Genomic DNA, 24,290 nt, shown 5'->3' on the forward strand with positions numbered 1-24,290 from the left:
GATTAAATTGCAACGAAAACATTCTAGTGGGAGATCTCAATATACCTGCATTAGATATAAAGCCCTTCTGTTATCGCAGCGCCAATGTAGATTTAAAAAGAATAGACTTAGCTTGTTAAAAAACTGCCTGTAACGTTCTCTTATCAAACCACTACAGTAATTTATAACAAACTGCGTTAAACACCCATGCTTACAAACGAATACCACTGCCTTTGAAATGCATCAACCCAATTGATTTAACAACGTACATCCAGAAAACCAAAGGACAACATATGATTATAAGAACTGCATTCGTCTGAATCTAAATGCTACACAAGCATTGGCTGACTTTTTACTCTTCTCTGTGCCTTTTTTCCAAGCAACTTTCAAACGTAAATCATTATTGAAACTTTTCAATTCCCACAATGCCGGGGGTGCAGCGTCACGATTACGTCACAATGCCCTTCTTACACGGCGTCTGCGGCCGGTGCATTTCAAGCCCGACAACCCAGCAATTAACTATTTGAAGATTGATGTTTGTGTTATACGGTATCAATTGTAAGCAAAATTGCCATCACATTCGGTCTTTACTATTAACACCAAGTAACTTTGTATTCAATCATTCTGAGTTACATTTATTTTTGGCAAATTTGGTATTAATTTATAGTTTTCTATTTATCGATAATGCATTGAGTTCAAGGGATGATGCATAAATACGCACAAGTTTTTGAACGCCTTAACAGTAAGCGAATTGATATATTTCTTTAAAAAAGGTAGTTTGAGCAAACTATTTGTTTTGTTGTGAAACGCATGTCCAAATGCCCTCTTAACAACATCCAGCGATTTTTACAATGATTACGCTTCGGGCGTAAATCAAGGTGTAACGCGTCAAAACAGTTCCTTGAATAAATAAATAAAAACGTTTCATATAAGGTTGTATTTTTCCTTGGTATTTTTAGTAAGGTAATGTCGTTTTTTTAGTGCCCTCGTGGTTTATGCATGTCACTTTTGCGTATATCTGGGCCGTCAGATTCGTCATTCAACTTATAAACAGATCCATGTGTATTCTTCCATTATTTCAGTTTGTTTTTATCTTTATTGTAACTAAGCCTAGCTTGCTGTTAAGTAAATATGATTGCAACGAATAGCCTGCGAGCATATATAACAATTATTCATTTTTCGTTGGCGTTTGACGCATTTCGTTCATACAACGTCCAAGTAATTGCTGTGAACACTCGTTAAACGCATTTCTAAAGCCCAATAACCACAAACACCAAACAATAATAAACTAAAATGAACTTTTGATTCGTAACGGTAGACACCACCATAAGCAAAATTACTCATACCATGTCCCACAATTCAAACCAGCCTGGCACTTTCTAATCCAGTTGCGTAAATTTCACCAACCAAGCCGTGAGCAACGTGATGGCGTTCTAACCTGATATACAGACACCTCTAAAATCACAACAGTTCCGTTGGCAACATGAACTTGTGAGGTAAATAGGCCGTTTAAACTCGATTGCATTTGGTTAAGGCGCTTAGGAAAGCAACGATTTTACGTTTTCGACCTTTAGGTTTCGATTTTTGGCGAATTTAAGATGCCACACGTGTTTTACCTGTTATGCGATGATTTGCATGCAGATAGCGATCGTGTGAGCTGCAGTACAAATTCACCGAAAATTTGTATATGCCACCACTATGTGTTTCGTACTATAAATGCCAAGCGTCTGGTGTTAAGGCTAATACTCATTTCTTTCATAATTTTAAGCCAAGCCATTTGTCAACAAAATTAAAATAAGAAGCGTATAATTCGAAATGAAAGCAAGGTTTCCAAAGCATGCGTACCCATACTAAAAAGCAAAATGACCCTCAAAATGCACGCAAAAGATTTTTACTATTACTTGTAATGCAATCGATAAATAACATTCATTTTGAGCAACATTTACCAAATGGTGTTAGGTTTTCTTAGGCTTCCCCATAAAGCTGCTTGTATTAAGACAAACATTTCAACTTCCAGTTTACAGCCTTCCACGTTTTGTGGGTGTAAGACATTAAAACAGGGAGTGTAGACTTTCATGTGTCTCACCCCGCTTTCAGAAAATACCTTTCATCTCTCACTGTCGTTGCGTTAACAAACTAACTATAACCCAACGCTGTATTATTATGGGTCCTCTTCCCTGAATCTAAAAATATTCACATGATATTATTACCGCAGCCAATTCGCATAAACACGTATGTGGGGACCCCTTTCCGCAAAAAAAAACAATCAAGTTAGTAGGTCAAATGGTGTGTTAACAGTAAGTCGCTGTGGTAAAATAGGATATGGAATAAAAAAAACTAGGCACTATATAGGAAAGCCACCTGTTTACTTTAACTTTAGTATTAGCCAAGACGTCTGTTCTAACCGAAAATTTGGATGTCTTGTTGGAAACGGTTGTCGAAAATGCCGACCGTAAAATTTAGGAAACTTATCCTAATTGACTCAGGATGAATCTTGGTGACGTATTTATGTTTCAAACAGCCAGTGGGGAAATTTGTTGACGTTATTTTACTTTTTTTAAAAACTTTAAAACAAGACAAACGGTCAGCATGCGTTTGGCACACTTGTATGGTAATTGCGATGCACGGCAGACATTTTGACTTGTTGCCTTTCTTACAAAACTGTAGTTTTTAAATTCCAGTTTCCCAAAACAAAGGTTGGCGTTTCACGACTTAAATTGTCGTCTGCATTTTTAGGAAAAGTTATTGAGTTTGTTGTTTCGAAAGAAATCTTAATTTGTCCCAAACTGCTTACAAAAAGTCTATTGCACGTGGAAAGATAGTAATAGTAACATATGGACGAAATAAATTTTATGCGCCTGTATGTTTTTGCATTCCACATAGATTTGTACAGTGCCAAATATAATTTTGCGATAAATTAACGCAAAATTTAAACCTGTTTCATAACACATTGGAAACGGTTTTTGCAGTTCGTGTCACATCTCAAACAATATATGGTTACAATTTTAATCCTTTCTTTCTTAAATGAATTAATTTTGACCAAACCTCCGAAGGCAAAACGGTTTTGACTTTCTTTTGTGGCAATGAGGGTCATGTGGCTTGTCAACAAAAGCCTCAACGCAGCCTGTGCACACGTGATTTAGATTGGTTTCTGCCACGTGTGTCCGTCACGATAATTGTACCAAAACTCTGTAAATTGTCGACATGTTGCAATGTCTGGAAGTCATGACTCAAAAACGTGCTCAGGACTCATTTTATCATGGAAAAGATTTACAAATTCATTTTGTCCATTTTGTTGGAATATTAATAGCCTTTTGTTGCAACAAATTATAAGTAGGTACATGAACGTAAAACGTAAATCAAGACGTTCTCGGCGTTCTTCTTTCGTTAACCCCTTGGCAGAGATGAAAGTCGATCAATGTTTGCGTGAAATTAGGCGACTTTTTAATATTGTCCTATTTTAGCAATAGGGTCAATAAAGTTGTATGCGGTCCTGAAATTGAGGCCAGAGCCCGAAAGTACAAGCCCGAAACCACACCTAAGCCCGCATTAGGCCACAATTTGGGAAACTTTAGCGTAAATGAGCCAGAGTTTAAAGTCAGGCCCACATAAAACATTTTTTTCAACTTAAACCCGAACTCGACCCGAAAATTCCGGCCCGACTTACAAACTTGAGATAGCCGTGTTCGCTCGAAGCATTAGCCATACTACGAACAAGATAAAAAATATTTTTAATGCAAAGTTTCCACCGACACAGTAAATTAAAGTGGTTCGCAATCTCTTAAAGGCACTTGTTAGACTTCGGACAAAAGTCTTCACGGCAATCGATAAACACATACAAGTAAACCGCAATTTCAAATCGACCACCTGGATTTGAAAACACAATAAAACTGCGTCCTTTGTTTCACGATTGCTGCGTTGCAACGCGCGTCTTGAGAACGCTGCCAGATGAGCAACTTAAAAGAACTATTTCCTGGTGTGCTTTCACACTAGCAATTAACTACTTTAATGCCTTTGTGGACGATTTTGTGGCTCTTTTTCGCATTCTTTTGATGTTTGTTATGATGTAAGCCGCGATAAACGATTTAGGACTCTTTTCGAATCAATATGTGGTATGGTTGTTATGTAAGTTGCCTTATCTTTTGATTAAGTCCCTACGTTTCGGACAACAAAATCAAAAAAAAATTAAACGCAATACTAACGAACGATGCTGAAATAAATCTAAAACTTGAACAACGTATGTAAATAAAAATGTTAAGACGGAAACTGACGATGGCATTTAAATAGGCGAAAATAATATTTCTGTTCGAACTTAGAGATTTCACTGACGCTGATCGTCTGCCGCTCCTTTTGTTTAATTTTGGATAAACAACAATCATTAACCTTTATTTCTATTTGACTATTTGTAAATCAGTTTCATTTCTTTAAACTCTTTTAAGTAACTGCTTTAAACAAACTGTTAAAACAAAGGATTTAACCCATTATAGTGATTTTTGTCCACTCTACCGCTTTCTTCAAAATTATACGAAGGTTTAAGAAGTTTTGCACCTGTTTTAAGTTTACAGGATTTTTTTTACAACACATCAACATTAAACAGCTCCAAATTTATTCTTTTCATTTTCCAAAGTAGTTACAACCTTTTCAGTTACTGGGCCTGTTTAGGTTAATATTACTATTATAATCATTAATCAAACGATATATAACTCTCTAAGAAGCTACTGACGTTTCTTTCTGATATTTCACAACTACGCATCAAATGTAATGGAATCAATTTCACCGATCTATTAGCTTTGACAATTTTCACCATGACCCAGTTTTCGACCTAACCAACACCTGTCGCAAAATATGAACGCGTGCCCCCGTTTTTTGTCCAATCCCCGTCTTTGTATGCAATATTAATGCAAAAACACAGAGCCGGACATATGTGTATTACTGGGAAATTAACCATTTTTACTAATTACTACACTAAGCATGCTGTTTAGGATAATGCAATGATAGTCTTATGCTGTAATATGTTGTGATTGCATCAAAAAATTACAAGAATGGTTTTGTTCTTGGGTACGTTTTCTGTCATGGACAATTCCAAGTTATTATGGGGTTAAAAATTTAGTAAGACTAGTTTTACTTTACTTACAAAATAAGTTAAACCCGTTTAAAATTTATATTTGCAAACATTTTTCAAAAGGAGATTCTTTTGATAATGATATGTTATTGTTGAAACAATAAAAGTGTATTAACCGACCTGGACAAATGGCCATGTGTGGTTCGTTCCACTGACGATTTTTCTTGCGCAGCGTCGTGCGTCGGATGGACGGGGAAGAGCTGAAACGATTTCAACATCCCGATGAAGCGGTCGGCTGTGATTGGAGCATCGTTGATAAGTAAGTCACGTGATCACCAATGTAGTTACTGTCCAAACAGTAATATAACTGATTGACTGATAAAACTACGTCTGTGCTACACCGGGCAATTTCTGACACTGTTTAAATATAAACTTGGCAGCACAAAGAATTGTCAAAGCAGGGTCACGAATTTAAAAGTACTGACTCTTTGACAGTTCGTTTGGTCTTTTTTATCAACCCCTATGCTGTTGAGTTACTCTGGAGGTTGGTGTGTAAAACTGTATGAATACGATTTTGGAAGTTTTTTTAATGCTGATATCATTTTTAGTGCAACGTGGTGTAAAGTTGTTGCTACATCAGATCTAGAGTATATGTTTTTGATTTTTACATCGTCTGCTTAATGTGTTCTTTTTAACTTTTGCGCGATAATTAAAACTGTTGGGAATATAGGTAACCTGGTTTATGTTATGTCTCACTGAAACCTTTCCTAACACTATTGCGAAATTGATCGTAAAAGCGATTCGTTCGATTGTTGTGGCAATAAACAACAAAACAGCACGGTACCACGTGTTTAGTTTCAAACTTTGTCAGTTTAATTTTTGTTTCAGAGATTTGCTGGCAACCGGTTGTCAAGATGGAATCGTTCGCGTCTGGAACATGTTAGCCAAGAACAATTCTCACTACAGGGCGCTAAAGGGCCACACATCAAGAGTGTTTCATGTTCGGTGGCATCCCCTAATCCGAAACCTGTTGGCAAGCGGTTCTGATGACACGTAAGCGTTTGAGTGATATTTTTAGAAAACGCTGTTTAAAGCGGTCAGGTGCCACATCCCTAACCCCTTTTCATAGCCATTGTCTTCTTTATGCAGGGTTGCCATACCCTTATTTTTAAGTTTTGTCCTTATTATGAAGGGCAATGTCTCAGAAAAATTTCTTGTCCCTATTTCTAAAAAATATCCTTGTTTTTGACTTGAATCATTATTTCGTCTTATTTTCAACAATTACAAGTCAAAACCATTCTACAAGTAATAGTAAACCTAGACCTGAACTCTCGTGAGTTGCACAAAGTATTTTTACGAACAAGGAGTTGATGGAACATATTGTTTCTAGCAAAAAATATGACATGTGATATGTCATAGCTCGTATAAATGCAAAGATTTATTCCAAAACGTTTGTTTCGTTTCGTATGAAATTATAGTTTTTCGGTGGTTCTTGTTTTGGGGCCCATGTCGATAGCAACCCTGTCTATGTACAAATTAAAAAAAAAACATTTTTGCAGGGTCCACGAATATCGCAGTTTAATTGGAAAGGGCAATTATGCATTACCGTTTAGTTGTTATTTTGAAGCTGAAAAATATTCATGTGAAATTTCGAGTATAGCATTTTTTTCTTCTCTTTTTGTACAAATGAGGGTCCATTGTTTGAAAGAGGCCAGAAAGCAGATTTGTATTTCTCTCCCGAGCTCTGCCCCTTTTGATGTCAAATAAATTACAAGTTTGTTTTAGGACAATCCGCGTGTGGGAGGTAGAGAGTGAAACGTGTTATGCTCTGTTGGAAGGTCACACTTCAAGTGTTAGAGGTCTGTGTTGGAATCACGAAATCGCCTATCTGCTCACCTCCGGCTCATGGGACAGCACGTTGCGATTATGGGACGTACGCGACAAAAAATGCATCGAAACTGTCGACGACCATGGTGCCGATGTGTATGGTAAAAAAAGTTGGTTTACTGGTTACGTGATTGTTGGTTTGTATGTTCAATTTATGGTTATTTGTAGTGATGTACCGAATCGGCGAAATTTCGATTCGGCCGAAACCGAATATTTGGTGGTTTTGCCGAATAAATTCGGCCGAATCAACCGAATCAAACCGAATCATTTATGGCGTCACGCGAAGTCGTACGCTACACGTTTGACATGAAAATATAAGTTTATCTACTAGGCAATTAGTGCAGTTTAACATTGCCTCAAGCATGATTGCCAACCCGACAATGAATTACTGATTAGTTGTCTGCAGTGGGAAAACGATAATGTGTTAAAAAATATAATGATTTGCGCGATTTTCGTTGGTACTAAGCAGAAAAGACACGTTTAACGCTTTAAATATGTGTTCGTAAAAGATTCGGTTTCGGCCGAGTCGCAACAAATTATTCGACCGAAACCGAATCTTTGCAAAAGTGGCCGAAATCTTTGCAAAAGTGGCCGAATAAATTCGGCAAACCGAATATTCGGTACATCTTTAGTTATTTGGTTGTTTTGTGGTATGTGTACAGTTGTTTCAAAAGGTTTGCATGTGAACAGTTGGTTGTTTTAATGGTTTGTTTAGTATGGTTGTCTGGTTGTTTTTCATAAGTTTTGTACTTTTGAATACATTACTTGATATTTAAATCGCAAATTAGCTGATTATTCGAAACAGTTCTACAGGTTTAAATAAAAGTATTTCATACTAAAATACAACTGTTGGGAAAAACGCCGCTGCTTGGAGTAATAACAAAGGTCAAAATCTTCACTTTTAGAAACAAACTTGTTTAAATCACTAAAAAATAATATTCTTGCTATTCTAACTACTGGTAACTTTAGGTCTTACAACGCACCCCAACAATCCCTTTACAATCGCCACCTCGTCACGTGACTCAACGGTCCGAATATGGTCGCTAGGTGGCGTAACGGAGAGTCTCTTTCTTCGTGTGCTGGCAGGCGAGCCAGTCGATTCCATAGTCACCACCCCAGGTAATTATCTGTAGAACATTCGGACAGTAAACTATGATTTTTAACCGACTTAAATGATTCAATGGTTTTACCCTCAACCTCTGATAGACTGTAATAAAATTTTGGCGATAATTTATCAAAAAAGTATGAAAAATTTTGTAACATGTTTACAAAATAGTGGTATATACAGGGTCTATATATCTAATATTAGACATATTAATGTGAACCATCGCCAAGTGTAAGTATAGACTGGTTTAGTAGTAATGGTAAAGGGCCAAAAGGAGCAATGTTTCTGACTCAAAACCAGTCAACATAACTGCTCTTTCAAATATAGAATCTATATGTTCAAACGGCATTCGACGTTTTCAGTTTGCATTTCTGTTATGAAACACATATTTATCAATACATTTATTGGATTTAAAATACACTTGTTTATGTATTCGCTGCAAAAACAACTTTGATGTTTTTTAGACGACAATATGAAACCAGGATCAGCACTGAAACTCTCCGGTAACATGTCGCGTCATATTACGTCACTATTACGTGAGAAGAAAAACAGCGACTTCGTGAAGTTGCGATGGTTTTCCGAACTTTTCTGTGTAAGTAACTGATAGAACTAATTTCTATCTTATATCATGGTAGGCAATGCCTTTTGAAGGCGTCATACCCGCGTTTCTGCTTTCCAATTATATTTAAGACACGATTTCACTATTGTTTATTACTGCATATTGTCAAAATTTTTGGTCGGAATCTGATGCAATAAAATACGACAATACGGTAACTGTTTCAGTATTCTTAAAAAGGTTCAACCGTTTAAGATAACATAGGTTTTGTTCAATGTTGTTTTATATTTTCTTGTTGAATTGCAGTCGTCTCGTGGCTTGGAGAACCTGTGGGATTTGGTATGTACATGTCGGGGTCAGAGAGAATCAACTTTATCACAGTCTTACAGGAAAGGAATCCTTCACACCAAACATTTGACCAAATACAAAGCGGTATGAAACTATGTGTAATTGTACTAAGTTTTAAACAATGCTGAAATTGGAACTATGGTTCCTCTTTCTTCAGCAAAGATTGTTTGACATTTTTTGAAGCTTTTTTTAAGAACTAAATTGTCAGAGAGCTTGTACGCAGTAATTACATTTTCCCGCAAATTTTACAATAATCGTTGTTTTTATCATCAGTGCCAAATTATCACGAACAATATTAACAGCGATTGATACACTGCATTCGCTGCATACGAGGTGCCTGGCATTGTAATTTTCCATCGGACTTATTTTCTACTGACATGCCTTAGCTCAGTGTTTTTCAACCATTTTTTAGCCACGTAACACTTTGTGCATAAAAATAATTCTCCGGAACACCAAACGAAATTTTGTAATGATAAAATAAAACAAACAATTAAGCTCACATTCACCTAATGCATTATACTTAAACAGCAACAAGCCCACGCAAATACATTCTTATTATATTGCACAACGTGTCGTATTAAGACACAACAATAAATGAAGCAAATCAAGATGGAACATTCAAACGGAGGATAGTGGATAACTAAGTTCATAAAAAACTATTTACGCCCATTGTGTTAAACCAGTGATTTTCGACTGGTATTCCATGAAACCGTAGTCAAACTAATAAATTCTTGCGGAACACCTTTCATGGAACACTGGTTAAAAATCACTGTCTTAGCTGACAATTTTAGCCCAGTCAAATCAGTCTGTGTTGTACTTCTTTCTTTTCTATCGGTCTAGACGCTAGACTAGAGTTTTGAAACTAACTCTCAACTAATCTGATTTTTAACCAGGCGGAGGCGCAAGAGTGCGAACGCGAGGTGGCGCAACACAAACCCGGCCTACGTCACAAAGAAAGGTCGCTCATGCGCTCTGCCGACTTGCATCTTAAACTGGGAAACATACGAAGACATTGCGAAATTCTTGTGGAACTCGGAGACTGGGAACGGGCTATCTCTCTAGCGCCGGGAGTGTCCATATCATTTTGGGCCAGTCTAACGGAGAAGTAAATGTATTTTGTTCCCCTAACAGTAGCAGGTTTCTCCGTGATAAAATATAATCTAAAATGCGGTTCAAAACTGAATCGACCGGTATACTTAACTAAATATATTTTGCCGAAAGGATTTGCCATTGCAAGTTCCCTTTTTAAATAGAACATTTTGGGAAAAACATATATTGTGCATATATAGCCCAAATTTTTGTACACTAGGTGTTTGGATTTGCAACAATGATTTACTTTCAATTAACGAACCTACCATACTGAAATGAAATGTGGAGTTAAGTTTAAACCACTAAAGTTGGTGAAGTCCGTGTTTTAAATGCTTGACACGTTTTTCCAGATACGCCACTGTTTTAGAATCAGAACGCGATAAAGATGCAACGGCGTTTCACATCGCCAGTGGGAAAGTTCGAGAAGCTGTCCGCTTTATTACGTCACAGGGTGATTTGCAGGTGAGTCAGCAAATTTTCAATGACGCGCAAAAGCCGAAAGTTCATTTTTCTTGATCGACAGGATGCATTGATCGTGGCACAGAGCGCCCAAGAGGGAAATACCCCTCACGTGACCGCAACAGAGGAAATCCACAATGGTGACGTCACAAGCGAACATGAATCCTACGACGAGTGAGTACTAAGTCTTGGAATATATTATGATGAATTTTTTTTTGTTTCGGGCTTTGGATGTTGCACATTACAACGTAAACTAATACTGGTTATTATATTATTTTTCTTCATGACTGAAATGTTCTTAATTTAAAATTTTGCAAAAATTTGCCATGAAGAAGGTATTCGTATCTTATGCTTTATCTTAGGCCTTTGCGCGTTTTTACACGATATTTAACCAAACGTAGCCTAGTGCCTACGAGGGGCACGGTAAGGTTTTAAAAATTTGACATTAGGACCCAATTTTTAAAGTTAGTTTATGAGGATTTAATGATATAATACCCTACCACTTAATCTAGGGTCATTTTTGTAAGTCTCACTAAAGTTGAACCCCGTTGGAATTAAACTACATCATAATATGTGTATTGCACACAGAAGGTAATGTTTACAATTTCCACAGTTTAGTTTCGGAATGTTGCGATCATCTTTCATCCCGTTACTTCCACAAATCATCACCTTATTCCGCAGCATCGGTTCATCTCGCCAACGACGATTTCCACAGTGCCATCGACTGCCTAATTAGGGTAACTCTTGAGTATTTACTAGTCAATAAATCCACCCAAATGTTAATGGTTTTCGTGACATAATGTTATTCTGTCTGCACAAGATCTTTTGTTATTGGCATTGATTTGTATATTACTGATGTGTGCATATAAAGCTAGACTTCACCTGGTTTTATTACTGAATGTTCTTACTGGATTGTCAGTGAAGCGCCTTAAGTGTATCAAAAAAAGTTTTTGAGGTAAACTTCGTTTTTATTTGCTTTACAGTCGAACGAGCTTGCCTTGGCTTTGTGTTTGTCTAAAAATCTTAAAGGAAGCTCAAATCGATCTGTGATTCCAGCGAGACTTCTAGCACGAAAACTGGAAAGGTTCGGCAATATACAATGTTTTAACTTTGTTATGCTTGGCAGTAAAACACTAAACAATTGATGCACAAGCTTTTCGTGTTTGCCTGCACATCACAAGCTATGATTTCGCCAATGAGTGTATTGCACTTACCTAAATAGTCCACCAGCAGGACTTGAACATTCACTTGGCGTGTAGGGTATGAAATTGTGAATGCATTGAGCAAAAAGATACAACCCAGTATTTAGGTGTAAAACATACAACGTTTCGACAGTTTCTATTCTCATCGTCAGTTGAAACAGAAGGGATTGATTTCATTTCACCTGAAGATGAAAAAATGAAACTGTTTTACACCCAAATAGGCTACTAGCTTATATTTTTTTTTGTTAGAATATTTAGAACCGTGCAGGGTGTACTTATGTGTGTGTTTTGTTGACAAAAGTTCTTTAGGTTCAATTTTAGAAGTCAAACACCCAAGACGAGAGTTTTCTTACCAATGCTCGCAAGCCAGTTAATATAACATATTTTAATGACACCCATGCACCATGTGTAAAACGGATTCCTCTTTAATTCAATTCAACTTTATCATTTGCAGCTTAAAAATGCCGGACATTGCAATCAAACTGCTTAAGACCTTTGACCCTCCGGTGCCCAAATCTGATTGGTCAGCGATACATGACGTTTGCGCGCGTTGTGACGTCACAGACCCTGACACGAAGACTCGCCTTCATCAAGCAGCAGGTAAGCTTTATACGAGCGGTTTCCAACCGAAAAGGGGGGAATTTTAAACCTTGAAGGGAGGAATTTCTTTAATTTTTTACACATGGTTTTAAATACAATTTAAAGCTCTGGGAATAGGACCTGTGAAGTTGTTAAAAGATCCATTTTAAATGATCTTTGTATGGTTTAGCATACTTCGTAGTGTATTAGGGAAGGTTAAAGTGTTTGGAATTGTTAAGAGAGAAATTCGTGGAGAAGGTTGGGAACCACTGCTCTATGCGGGTTTATTGTGTTCATTTGGTGGTTATTTTTAGGTCTGCCCTCGCCTTCGGAGTGCAAGGACCGCGCGGTGTCGCACCAGAGCAACGGAGATTTAAGTGATGCGATGAGATACCACGTACTGAGTGGGGAATCACAAACGGGTCTGGAGCTTGCTATACAGTTATTCACAGGTGTGGACACAAACATAATGATTTTCTTCGGTTTCATATACTGGTAATGAAAAAGGCTATTGCACGTTAAATTAATTAAAAGCATGTCTCTTCTGTGATAAATTCGGCACAGTTGGATTAATTTCTTTACAATTTTATGTATGCGCTTCATGTAAATTAACAGAGCAGGCTACGATAAAACAAGCAAATACCACTATAGCTTACTCTACCCATACCAATTACCATATTCTAAACTTAAACTACCAGTAATCAATATTTTTTTAAACACAGCTCGTTTCAAAGAAGACGCAAATTGGACAGTTGACGCTGTTATGCTGGACTTGGCAGCATCCTTTGCCGTTCGAACTAGTGTTCTTAAACAACAGAAAAACAAAACCCTGCGTACGAAACTCCTGGCAATTGCAGCCTACTTTGGAGCGCTATTAGCTGTCAGAAGGCAGTACGACTCCATTGTGAAGCCGCTTTTCGTACATGCTAAGTAAGTTTAAAACAATTTTGTTGCGCTGTCTGTCATTATTGCGTGTTTGACATTTTGCTTCAAATTAACAACCCACAACAGGATCTGGCAACATTTTTCACTTAACTTCGCAACGAGACAATTTTTTCAAAGGAAAAGAATATTCAGCAGTTTTGCTTGATAAATTTCGCTGAATCAACCGAACCGTTTAACACCATCACACATATTTTCCGTTCAGGCAAATACAAAGGGTTACGTCTTACGTAGATCGAATCAAAAGTTCTGTGGATTTTAATGTCCCACAGGCTGTTTTAAAGCTTGTGGTAACCAGGCTTCAGCAAACATTCGTGGCTTAAACCTAAGTTAACAATTGTTTAGCTTTTTAACATTCATTTCACGTTAAACTCTGGTATTTAGGTCCCTGGTTCAACTAAGTCAATCTTTCGACCCCCACTTCCCACTATCGCCCTCAAATGTCCACGAAGAACTTCAGGCTTGGTTAGACAAGTCTGACAATGACGTAGCGACACGGTTACGTCACCGAGCGGGCGAGGAAACGCACCCAAGCATGACGGGCATCACTGTCGTCGATTCTTCAGATTTTCCTTCCCACTCCAACACAGCAATGTCGACGATATCAGGCAAAAAGATAAGCGTAAGTGAAAATCGGCCTTAAAGCATTATATTTAACTGTCGGTTGCAAAACTGTTATCAAATTTACCTGTCATCAAATAATATGCTGAGTTAACAGTTTTTGTCAAAAGCACTCTCTTTGTGCAACCGACTTTAACGTACTTATACAAACTAAAAAACATGACAAAAAATCGTAGTTATAAATAGGCTAAGATGATTCGACTTCCAGCGGGTTCACCACTGAGCCTGTGTAGCTCAGTTTGAAGAGCGCGAGTTCCGGAAAGACTCCTGTCGTGAGTTCGAATCCCACCGCACGCTAGATTTTTCTGGTCTGTGCCTTGCCATATAGGAACGCTTGGGAGACCGGCTCAATTCGGATAACGCCTTCAATGGGCCTGGCGTCCAATGATAGTTACAGTTGCCACCCACTCTTTGCGGATACCAGTTCCAGAAACATAGACCAAACTCGTTTTTGATTTGAAATTCAAATGGTTTCACCACCACGGTGCTACCTCTTAGTTTTTGAAAGTCAACATTCTAAAACGCTTGCAAAACAACACAGTAACAGCTAAACGCAGCGAATTTGTAAATGGCTTATCAACCATAGACATCAAAAAAACATTTGCAACATTTCAAATGTGTGTTTCTGTCACCAGGGTGCGCCGTTTATCCTTGACGACGGTCGGTCAGTGCTCTCTATCAACGAGGCCATCATGTGGGCAAAAGTCAACCAATTTTCTCCTACTTCGTCCGGAGAAAGAATCTGTCCGTTCTAAAATATTGCTACGGTTATATTATTATATATATTAAGAATTGGTTATATTGGAAGTCACTTTGTTATGAACTTCTTCCTGATTCTTTTCTAACATTAAAGTTAATCAAAAAATGACGGGTAATAGACCAAGGGCCCACAAAGATTTTTTTGATGTAGTGTTCCATTTTTACTTGCGACCATGTTTTGTGGTAATTAATATTGGAATGTCTGAACTTGCTTACCGCTTACGTTGGGATAAGGGAAAGGGTAGTAAAAACATGTTATTGTGCCTAGCAGCAGAAATGTTGGCTTCATAGCCTGTATCACAATAATATCTGTTGTTTGCTCTCTAAAATGGCCTGGGCAAAAAAGTGTGTAAGACAATTGTAACATTTGCAAAATATTTCATTACCACAAGATGCACACAATATTTTCATTTACTACAAGCAAACAAAATTCAAGTAATGAGCTATTGCACTTTTGTAGAGTATTTATTAGTGTATATACAAGCAGTTTGGTCCTTATATGCTTCGTACCATATCCTACACAATTTTCATGCTGAATTGAAGAAAAGAAAAACCTCATTGCATAGAGGAAATACATTGTATTGCATGATATTTCTATGATTAATCATTGTCGTCATTATCAGAGCAAAGTACTGTTATCCAAGAACTGGTGTGCCGTATGGTGTACAGCTAAATCCAGTTAATAGCATAATCTGTTTAATTGCATGGGGATTATCAATCCCAACTATAGCCATTTGTTAAGAAAATCATCCAGCTATTTGCATAATCCAGTTAATTGCCAGAAATAGCTTGGCAAATGGTTAAGCAATTAACTGAATTAAGGTGTATCCCTTACACAGCCTGTATCTAGTGTTCCTAAATTTTGCGCATTCTGATATTATTTATTTGTTTTCACACAATTGTGCTACCTGAACAAAAGCCATGCATAAAAACTTAACTAAACCAACCATTAACTAATAGCAAATGTTACCTGTTTCAAACAAAGCTTAGTTCCTAATGTCCCTGTCATATATGTTTTATTTTATCTGTAATTTTTTATAGTGTTTTGTCATGCACCAGTATTATTATTTTTCACTGTGTTATATCAGTGCTACTTGAATGTTAGTGCTTTTATTATGGAACAGTTGTTTACACTGCTGCAACAAATACAAAAAATGTGCATGGAACTTTAGATTTCTTACCTTTTGTGTATGTGCGTTGACACAATGTTTGCAACTGATTCAATACAACTGCAAAATAGCCAATTCAAATTTTGTGTTATTTTAAAAACAGCCACACCTTTGTAAGTCATATTTACCAAGTCAGGTTTGAAGAACATTAATAATTTGCTCATTTGCTAGTAATTGATTTTGAACTGCTTTTAAAGCTGTATCCTTTGGTAGAAAATTACTGCTCTCATTTAAAAAGCTTCTTGGACGCTTGCTGGGTAAAGAAGGCTCATCTGCAAGGTTTAATGAAGCAACTGGCAGCAAATCCGTACTGTGTTTTTGTTGTGAATCTTTGTATACTTGAGTAACACTAAAATCATGAGGTACTTGTTCTTTGAAAAAGCCCAGGAGAAGATTGCACTCCAACTCAGATCTATAAAACGGAAATGTAAAAGTTTTTACAATATAAGAGTCGACTTATGGCATCCACAACATAGAAGCTAACTTTGGAAGAGACAGGGATTTGTACGAATTTAATTAATTGAGCCAACAGCTCCAACTATTGTTTCGTGACAATTGACATACATGATTCTTACAAAGATTAAAAAGTTCAAAAAACATGGTACTGAAAATCAAGTTCACTGTAATTGCAAAGTATGCTAGCATGTGGGTTACAGGATTTTCTGTTAATTTTGGGAAATTGTTGTGATGGTGTGTATTATGTAAAAACCCATTATTGTTGGAACTTAGCTAAGTTGGTTTAATGCCAAAATGTCTGGCAATACCGTATTTTACGGACCATAAGGCGCAATTTAAATCCTTTTTTTCCTCATAAATTGATCATGCGCCTTATAAGCCGGTGCGCCTAATGTATGGATCAAGTAGTGCTTTATTGCCTACACTCAAAACCAGTACCAATACTATTATTATATAAATAAACCATCGTCGTACACAATAAACTACGGTAAAAGCAACTAGGAACTGCGATATTCATTTTTTCTTTTGCTCATTGTACTATTGTGACTTGCTTAAATTTATTACGTAACAAGTAAACTTTTATAACCCATACTCCTTAAAATACGTTGCGTTCTATAGCCCGGTGCGCCTTATGTATGAACAAAAAACTAATCAAAGCAATTTAATGACAGTGCGCCTTATAATCGGGTGCGCTTTATGGTCCGTAAAATACGGTAATTTGTTTCCAAATTTTGGCATAAAAATTGGTAAACTAATGTGCTAATATGGCCAACACTGTTCTTTTTGTATGTGAATGATAAATTTCTGCCTATGTACTAGGTCACAAATGATGGTGGGATACATCTAGAGTAAAATAACATACCAAACGTTGTTAAACCGAAGGACAATAAGGTAAAGCGGGTTAAAACTGAGAACATCCATTGTTTACCTTGAATGGACTGTAAGTTTTACATTCCTTCTGGTAATTGCCTGCAACTTTACAATTACATATTGTAGTGATCCCATTTCCATACACACATAAGCCCCAAGCTCAGCAATGAGTTTAAAACCTAGTTGTTGCAACAGTATCTGTGAATACAAATAAATTGTACACTTGTACCTAGTAAATGGTGAAAAATATGTCAAACTGACCTCAATAATAGACAAAACATCATTTGCGTCAGACATTGCAACTAAGTTGGATTTTGTGCTTGAATATGAATTCAATGTTGCAACAGATTCAGTAAACTTTTCTGAAAAAAAAAATATATACAGTTAAAAGTGCGTGAATTTAATTACAAATTTTACTTTATTTCATACTGAATCCCAACCTTTAAATGCCAATAGCTAAAATATATTACAAAAACTAGAAAAGTGGCTTTCTGATATACTTCCATTGTATATATTTTATACGATATTTACCAATTTACTATACTATACACATAATTTGATCTACATATATGATTGTTTTTGCAAGCAAAAACGAATGGGTCCCCACACAGGTGTTTATGCGGATTTACGGTAAACCTATGTTGCGGTTATTTTTAGATTCTTAAGGACAAATTTTAACTTTAAGCATTAACTTAACTTTAAAACTTTTTGTCCATATTCTTTTTGCATCATTATTGTCATATAATTACAAAAAATCTTCACTTCAGTACTTAAATTAGGCTGAACGGTTTTTCACTTAACTTTGTTTCGCAAAAACGACCGTTTAATGATCTTTTGACACTGTTTTTAACAGCATGCAGTCCTTAGTGTTCAACAATACAGTTCAATAATTTTAAACCACTTTGCCCGTATTCTTTTTATATCATTGTAGTCATATATTTACAAAAGCAGTAAAAAAGAACAGGGAAAAATAATCCCATATTTCTGGATATACAATATCCAGCTTTAACTTTGCAGTCATTTGTGTTCACCATTAAGGTTTTGCCTAGTTTACAAATAACGCAAGAATTGTTTCTCTCGTTTATTTGTCAAAAATAAAAAAGCAATTCTTCTGCTAAATACAAAAAAAGGTTGACAAACAGTGTCAACAACCAGAATTGTTTGTTTTCAAAAAGGTGATTGTGACAAAATAAAACAAAGATTGGTGGCACACATAAAACAAATAATAAAGTTGAAACAAAACTTACCACTTGTAGAAGATGACAATAAATCTTCATGTCTTAAAAGTAACAAGCCTCTTGCAACTTCACTGGCCGATATAGAAACCTTGCCAAGATCGAAAACAAAGTCCTGGTTAATAATACCAGTCACCTCATGAGAAAAAACTGTGGCAGAAAATGTAATTTTGGATTGTAAAGCTCCAAATAGTGGCAGCTTTCCGATGGTTGTGATTAAAACTTCATCGTCGGGTAAACAAACATGGGGCAGCATATCATTATCTCTGCTTGTAGCAAGTTTTGTTTTTGAAGATTTGGAGTCAGTGTCAGATACATCAGCGCATTTGGTCAAGTTTTGCACTTTGTACATGTTGGTCCTTAGTTGCTGATCTGCAGGTGGTTTCAAGATAGTTTCTTGATTGTGTGAAAGCATCACAGCAAAGTTTTGAAATTTTCTGCCAAAAGCAACAAACTATTTTTTGATAGGTAATAAGATTTTTTGTCCTCTAAGCCAGGGCTTCTCAAACTGTGGGTCCCAATTGGGGTCGCGTAATATAATTTCAGGGTCGCGAAACATAATGGGTTATTATGTCAGTCACAATAAATGGTATACGTGCGTACATTAATTTATTAAACATCATTCCCGTGTATGCAAACTGCTCTAAACACATTTTGTAAAACTTAAAAGAGTATTACCAGCCTATTAGCTATATGCGCCAGACTTTTTTATGCCTATTGTGTGCAAACAATGCGAAAAAGCAGATGCCACAAGTGCACAATATAGATTATGACGTCATAAAAACCAAGACTGTCAATCTGTATCAAGTTAGAAATTAATTTAGGCTTTTTAGGTGCCATTAGATGGTATATATATAAAATATAAGTATTTCTTTACATCATACCCATCAAGGGTTCGCGAAGAAATTTCTGTTTCAAAAATGGGGTCGCAGAGCAAAAAAAGTTTGAGTAGCCCTGCTCTAAGCAGCACAACAGAACCTTAATTATTATCAGACTTAAATTCACAACACAGACTTATCTAAGAGTTTCCATTGGTTGCTGCACATGTTAGCTTATTGTAAGGTCGAAGCACAGAAAACTTTATCTCAATAAAATTCTTTTTACAAAATATCAGATAAGATGAACATGCATTTACAACTGGGATCAGTCCTAAACTGATATATAAACTATTTAAGTATACCAGGCCGACTGAATGCATCATTTCAATCAGCCAGTCACCAAGCATTCCCATACGGCAAGGCGCAGGCTAGAAAAAGCTAGCCTCCGATGGGATTTCAACCCATGACATAAGGCATTCTGAGACTCATACCAAATTCACCACAGACTAGAAATTTTCTGGCTTGTGCCCTGCCATATGGAAATGCTCGGTATAACACTGCCAATAGGCCTGGCTTATTATGACTTTTACATTCCACAGCAGCAAGGTAGAAAACATTTTTTTTACTCAATTTGAATAGGTTAGATTTGTGACCTTGGTAAGCAACCCTCGCACAACTCACTTGTTACTGCAGTTTTTTAGCCTGAATCCAACTATCCACTGATCAGAAACAATATTTTGCCAATGTCCAAATATTTTCAAGCATTTTTCAGGTTCCATATCCTCTTGTACGATCACTGGTTCCCCTGTAAACAAATCCACAAGCTCCTCAGGCTCATCCTGTAAAAATGTAGAGTTGAGTTTTTCATAAATGAAAACATAGCCCTGTGATGTTCAGTATTTCATTTGTTAAAATACAAAACAATAAAATCAGTTTAAAATTAAAAATATTTTCCTAGTTATTGAGATGGCCATGTACTGTTGAAACCTATATGGACCTATTTTAGTCTGCAGACGTAAGGTAAGGGCTCAAACGAACAATTAAAGCAAATTAAATTCTAAAACTAAATGTTCAACATTAACAGTCTTAAAAATAGGGAAACGTATGGTAGGTGGTTCAAGGTTTGAAAGGAAGTATGAATACACAGTTTTACTAGGCTTTGTGGGTTAGGTATGCAAAATTAAAATGTACAACAACAGTATTAGTCCTGACTGAAATGCTCAACTCAATGAGAGATTAGCAACAACTTGCATATTTAAGCACTAAAACTTATATTTACCTGATTTGAGGAAGTACTTGTATTAGTCAAGTCTATGTGGTTATTCATTCGCTGAATTGCAGTTGTTGATCGAGTCAAAACTTGATTCTTCTTCACTAGCAACACCCTGCCATCAACATACTTAACATTAAACACCAACATAAACCACAATATTTGCAAATTAAGTTCAATCAATATTAATGCATATTTACAATCAGCAAAAAAACTGTTTGTGGTTTGTTAAAGGAGCACGGTCAAAAGGTGAAAAGTTGAAGTATGGGTATTTAATGACCCACATAGATGTGTTTGAAATCGTTGCATTTAAACTTGCTTAAACAGTTTTCCATCAATTATGACATTATGGAAATTTTCAAATGTGTTATATTTGTTGACTACAATTTAAACTGTCAGAAGATTTGTACAAAGCAATTGCATGTTTGCGCAGACAATGTAACAAATGCTAATGTTATCATTGCATTAAAGTTAAACAGCAATTTTGAAACTTGCAGAATACACTGCATTTACTACATACAAGCTGTGAAGCAGTTCTATTAGCAATTAAACCACTTAGTCACATTATAAAAGTAAAGTATATGTACTTCTGATCATTGATCTCCGTCCAGAGTTTTTTTTGTATGGCTTCCAGGCAGTCAGTGGCCTTCTTCAAACCTGCAGAATTATTTTTCTTATTCTCTTCTTCTTGTGGTGGTGAAGCCATAAAAAGATCTTCCATCTCATCACTGTGATGCTCTTTAATGTCTTCATCCAAATCTAACTTACATATGCCACAATGTAAATTGTTAACCATATGTGATAAAACAAATTTGTAAAGGTGCAGGGAAAACAATACGACATTAGAATAACATGGACAATTTGTTTACAAAAGGTGTTAGTTAATCTCCACTTCCAATTTCTCAATATATTTATGAGAACATACAAATACTTTTCTTTCTAATGATAGGACAGACCTAAAATATATACTCCCTATTATGGGAGAACATGTCCTTCTTTATAACTAAAACACAAGTTGTCCTCCAAAAACTAAAAATATATCTTTATTTTTGAAATATTTGTGTGACAATTATGCCAAAATAAAAGTGTCAAAAACACATATTCACTAAAATGACCGTATGGAGAGAAATCATCGTGAAAAGAGTAGTTTATTTTGAATCATTATTTAAAATAGGCTTTGGAAAAATTGTTTTAAGCCATACCATTACAGCAAGGCAAATTAGGATTTATTGCAAGCTCAGCAAATTCAAACAAAGTGCTATAAAACTTACCTTGTTGTTCATCCACAGGAGTTTGGTTGATCTCAACATCCTCTATTCCACATATTATACTGAACTGTTCTGGTTGTATCTACAAAAACAGTTTTTGTGAAATTCAAAGTCTTCAAACGTATTACCGTTCTACATACGGTCTTACACCATAGTCCCAAAAGAGCAATGTATTATTTGCAATAAGCCACTTGGTAGTTGTTGTAGCATGATTGTTTATTAAAAGTCAAAATGCACAATAACTGAGACATTCAAAACAGTGACAAGTGTTTTTGTTATTGTTTGATGGCTAATGGGGTAAATCAGTTAAAAACTTTTTCCTAAACCGGGCATTTTGTGATCTACGCAAAAAATTACGCTAAAAAATAAAAAAATAAACAAAAAGCTATATATAACAAGCCCACTCATTTTTTATGGTGCCAAATCATACTATGCTGTATTTTAGAAATTATTGTGTACACTAGCAATGCTTTGGATTTTATTGAAACACTGTTATGTGAATGTAAGTTCCAGTTATTTTGCACATATTTATAAAATAACCTTTACATACTTAAAAAAAAAACTTCTTTCAAAAGTGCTCTGGGATTTTGTTTTTACAAGTGACGTGAGTTTAGTCAAGAACCAGATTTACTGTGACACACTTTGGAAAAATTTAAATTATGTATTAAGTCTTCCACATGTACTGTTCAAGAACAATGTGGGTAATGGATAGGGCTATCCAAACACAACAATTAAAAACCATAAGGACAAGCTGTAAAGTGAGGTCTCATCATGATTAATCTGGCGAAGACACTATTATAAGCCATTTCCAACAACACTAACCATGTCTGTGTCCACACTTGAATGAAGTAGAAAAATACTTTCAAAAATGTCTTCATACAGCAGCATTGCACCTTTACAAACTGATGTCACATTTTGCCAGGTTCTTATAATCTGCAAAACACAACAAAATACATCACTATGTATATACTTTGCCAGGTTTGATGATCTTTACTGCTCAAATCTCCAACAGTGTATAAACATTATCAGTATTTTAAGATAAAAAAACTAAAAGGTAATGTAACAACCTGAAAGGTAGAATAACTTATCGCACAGCATGATTTGTTTGTGTTGTCAATTGCCAATATAACTCTGCATTCAACATCATTGGTCATCAAAATATCATCACATGCGAAGGATGTTGGAAGGTCACAGCATTTCACCACATCTCCACAGCTTATTACAACCAGTTGTGGATATTGTGTGGCCAAAATTGTCATTACTAAAAAGCAAAGATAATTTAAATGTGTATAAAATAGTCAAGGGCCCATGACAAAAATATGACATTTTTGTCTTTAAATCTGATGTTAGGATATTATTTTTCAATTACATAGTTGGTGTGAATTGAAATTGTAATGTAGCTGGAGTTTTTTTAGTTTGTTTTTGACACAAAGGCAACAGATGCAAATGACACTTTCAATTATAATGGGTTTTGTTTCATAAGCACCTTGGTTTGGAGAGTGAAAGATTTGTGTACAGATTACAATGACAGTTTAAGCACCCAACTGTAGCTAAGCACACATATCAATTGCCTTTATACATATACATACATATGTCATCTACATTTGCTAACTAACGTAGATAGTGACTTGCATCTTACAAAAAATAAAATAAACAACAACACATAATGTAACTAATTTAAAACAATGAACCCAAATCAAAGCTTGTCGTAATCAGAACAGCAAGGTCAGAGTAGCTTATATAAAAATAAAAAAAATACCTTGGTTTTCCTGCCATTGGTAAATTGCAGTTGTAACTGAACAGTAAGCGGCAGGTATGTCACATTTATCATGTCTATTTTGTAAAGAAACCTGATGATCATTCTTATCCCCGTCTTCAGCATTCATGAAACGAATATCAAACCAGACCCAGTTGCACCCAAACAAATTTCCACTCATATGTTTCTCTGTTTCTTCAAAAACATACTGCATTCCTGCCATTTTTAAGTTTGGCTTTTGTGAAGACACTCCAATAAAAGTCAAAGCATCTTCTGTTTCACCGTTAAAATTATTCACTGGAAAAGGCCTTGATAGTAATTTTAGGGCAGACAGATTGATTACTTGCTTAGCATTGCTATAAGGATGGATAATAACCAATGTACTGCTATCATGGTCTACACACACCAATTTTGGTCCATGTACAATAAACCAATGTAATCCTTTAGATCTGTTGATGTTAACCTCACTACCAAGAGAGACAGTGTGCTGCAGTTCTTCCACACATTTCTCCAAATTTTCTATGGTCAAAACTTTGACACTTGCCAGTTTTGGGCAGAACAAAGCAGCACATGGACAAATAACCTTCAATCTTTTGCATTCAACATTTTTGAGTCCAACTATAGACCATTTTCCTTTCAATGAAATTGATATTGTATTTATACTGTCAAATGCTTTGGAGTAAGAGCTGTATCTGAATACAGAGACCAGCAATGTTGTATTATGTTTCTCTGTTACACGACACTTGGCAAGAATAAGATGTCCTCGATGCAATGTGATGAACTCACCCATGTCCCTCTAACAAATTCAACCATAGCTTATCACCAAGACAGCCATAAAAACTTAAGACTACTGACATGCA

General features: G+C 36.0%; 2 protein-coding genes across 3 annotated transcripts in view; one reads left to right on the forward strand and one right to left on the reverse strand.

The window, feature by feature from the left end:
* LOC145237052 (WD repeat-containing protein 17-like) overlaps positions 1-15,832 on the forward strand; it is a 30,593-nt gene extending 14,761 nt beyond the window's left edge. Inside the window, exons 11-26 of the mRNA XM_080099765.1 lie at positions 5,274-5,360; positions 5,930-6,094; positions 6,827-7,029; positions 7,898-8,047; positions 8,498-8,625; positions 8,896-9,021; positions 9,831-10,042; positions 10,377-10,488; positions 10,550-10,659; positions 11,099-11,222; positions 11,469-11,569; positions 12,142-12,287; positions 12,581-12,718; positions 12,989-13,196; positions 13,593-13,830; positions 14,465-15,832. Coding sequence (XP_079955891.1) covers positions 5,274-5,360; positions 5,930-6,094; positions 6,827-7,029; positions 7,898-8,047; positions 8,498-8,625; positions 8,896-9,021; positions 9,831-10,042; positions 10,377-10,488; positions 10,550-10,659; positions 11,099-11,222; positions 11,469-11,569; positions 12,142-12,287; positions 12,581-12,718; positions 12,989-13,196; positions 13,593-13,830; positions 14,465-14,584 — 2,368 coding nt within the window. The 3' untranslated portion in view covers positions 14,585-15,832. The remainder of the gene's footprint in view (positions 1-5,273; positions 5,361-5,929; positions 6,095-6,826; positions 7,030-7,897; positions 8,048-8,497; positions 8,626-8,895; positions 9,022-9,830; positions 10,043-10,376; positions 10,489-10,549; positions 10,660-11,098; positions 11,223-11,468; positions 11,570-12,141; positions 12,288-12,580; positions 12,719-12,988; positions 13,197-13,592; positions 13,831-14,464) is intronic.
* LOC145237053 (uncharacterized) lies at positions 14,274-24,220 on the reverse strand. Of its 2 annotated transcripts, none has more exons than XR_013861940.1 (13): positions 23,434-24,220; positions 22,742-22,935; positions 22,497-22,607; positions 21,678-21,756; positions 20,994-21,165; positions 20,416-20,521; positions 19,818-19,975; positions 18,331-18,755; positions 17,345-17,445; positions 17,142-17,281; positions 15,886-16,169; positions 15,770-15,817; positions 14,274-14,580 (listed from the first exon to the last, which is right to left on the reverse strand). XR_013861940.1 is itself a non-coding variant. In XM_080099767.1 (13 exons), the coding sequence occupies exons 1-11, from the start codon at positions 24,218-24,220 to the stop codon at positions 15,890-15,892; spliced, it is 2,553 nt and encodes an 850-aa protein (XP_079955893.1). In that variant the 3' UTR covers positions 14,274-14,580; positions 15,770-15,803; positions 15,886-15,889. The 2 variants fall into 2 exon arrangements, 1 of the variants encoding a protein (XP_079955893.1); XM_080099767.1 differs by having other exon boundaries at positions 15,770-15,803.
* Between the last annotated feature and the right edge of the window lie 70 nt (positions 24,221-24,290).

This window comes from Phallusia mammillata, chromosome 7, assembly GCF_965637545.1.
Source record: "Phallusia mammillata chromosome 7, kaPhaMamm4.hap1.1, whole genome shotgun sequence".
Lineage (NCBI taxonomy): Eukaryota > Metazoa > Chordata > Ascidiacea > Phlebobranchia > Ascidiidae > Phallusia > Phallusia mammillata.

Coding starts and splice junctions, on each gene's coding strand:
- LOC145237053 (XM_080099767.1), bottom strand. CDS start 24,220: ATGGGTGAGTTCATCACATTGCATCGAGGACATCTTATTCTTGCCAAG. Junction 22,936..23,433: donor CCAATGGCAGGAAAACCAAG/GTATTTTTTTTA, acceptor TTTGCTTTTTAG/TAATGACAATTTTGGCCACA. Junction 18,756..19,817: donor CTAAAAAACTGCAGTAACAA/GTGAGTTGTGCG, acceptor TGCTTTTGGCAG/AAAATTTCAAAACTTTGCTG.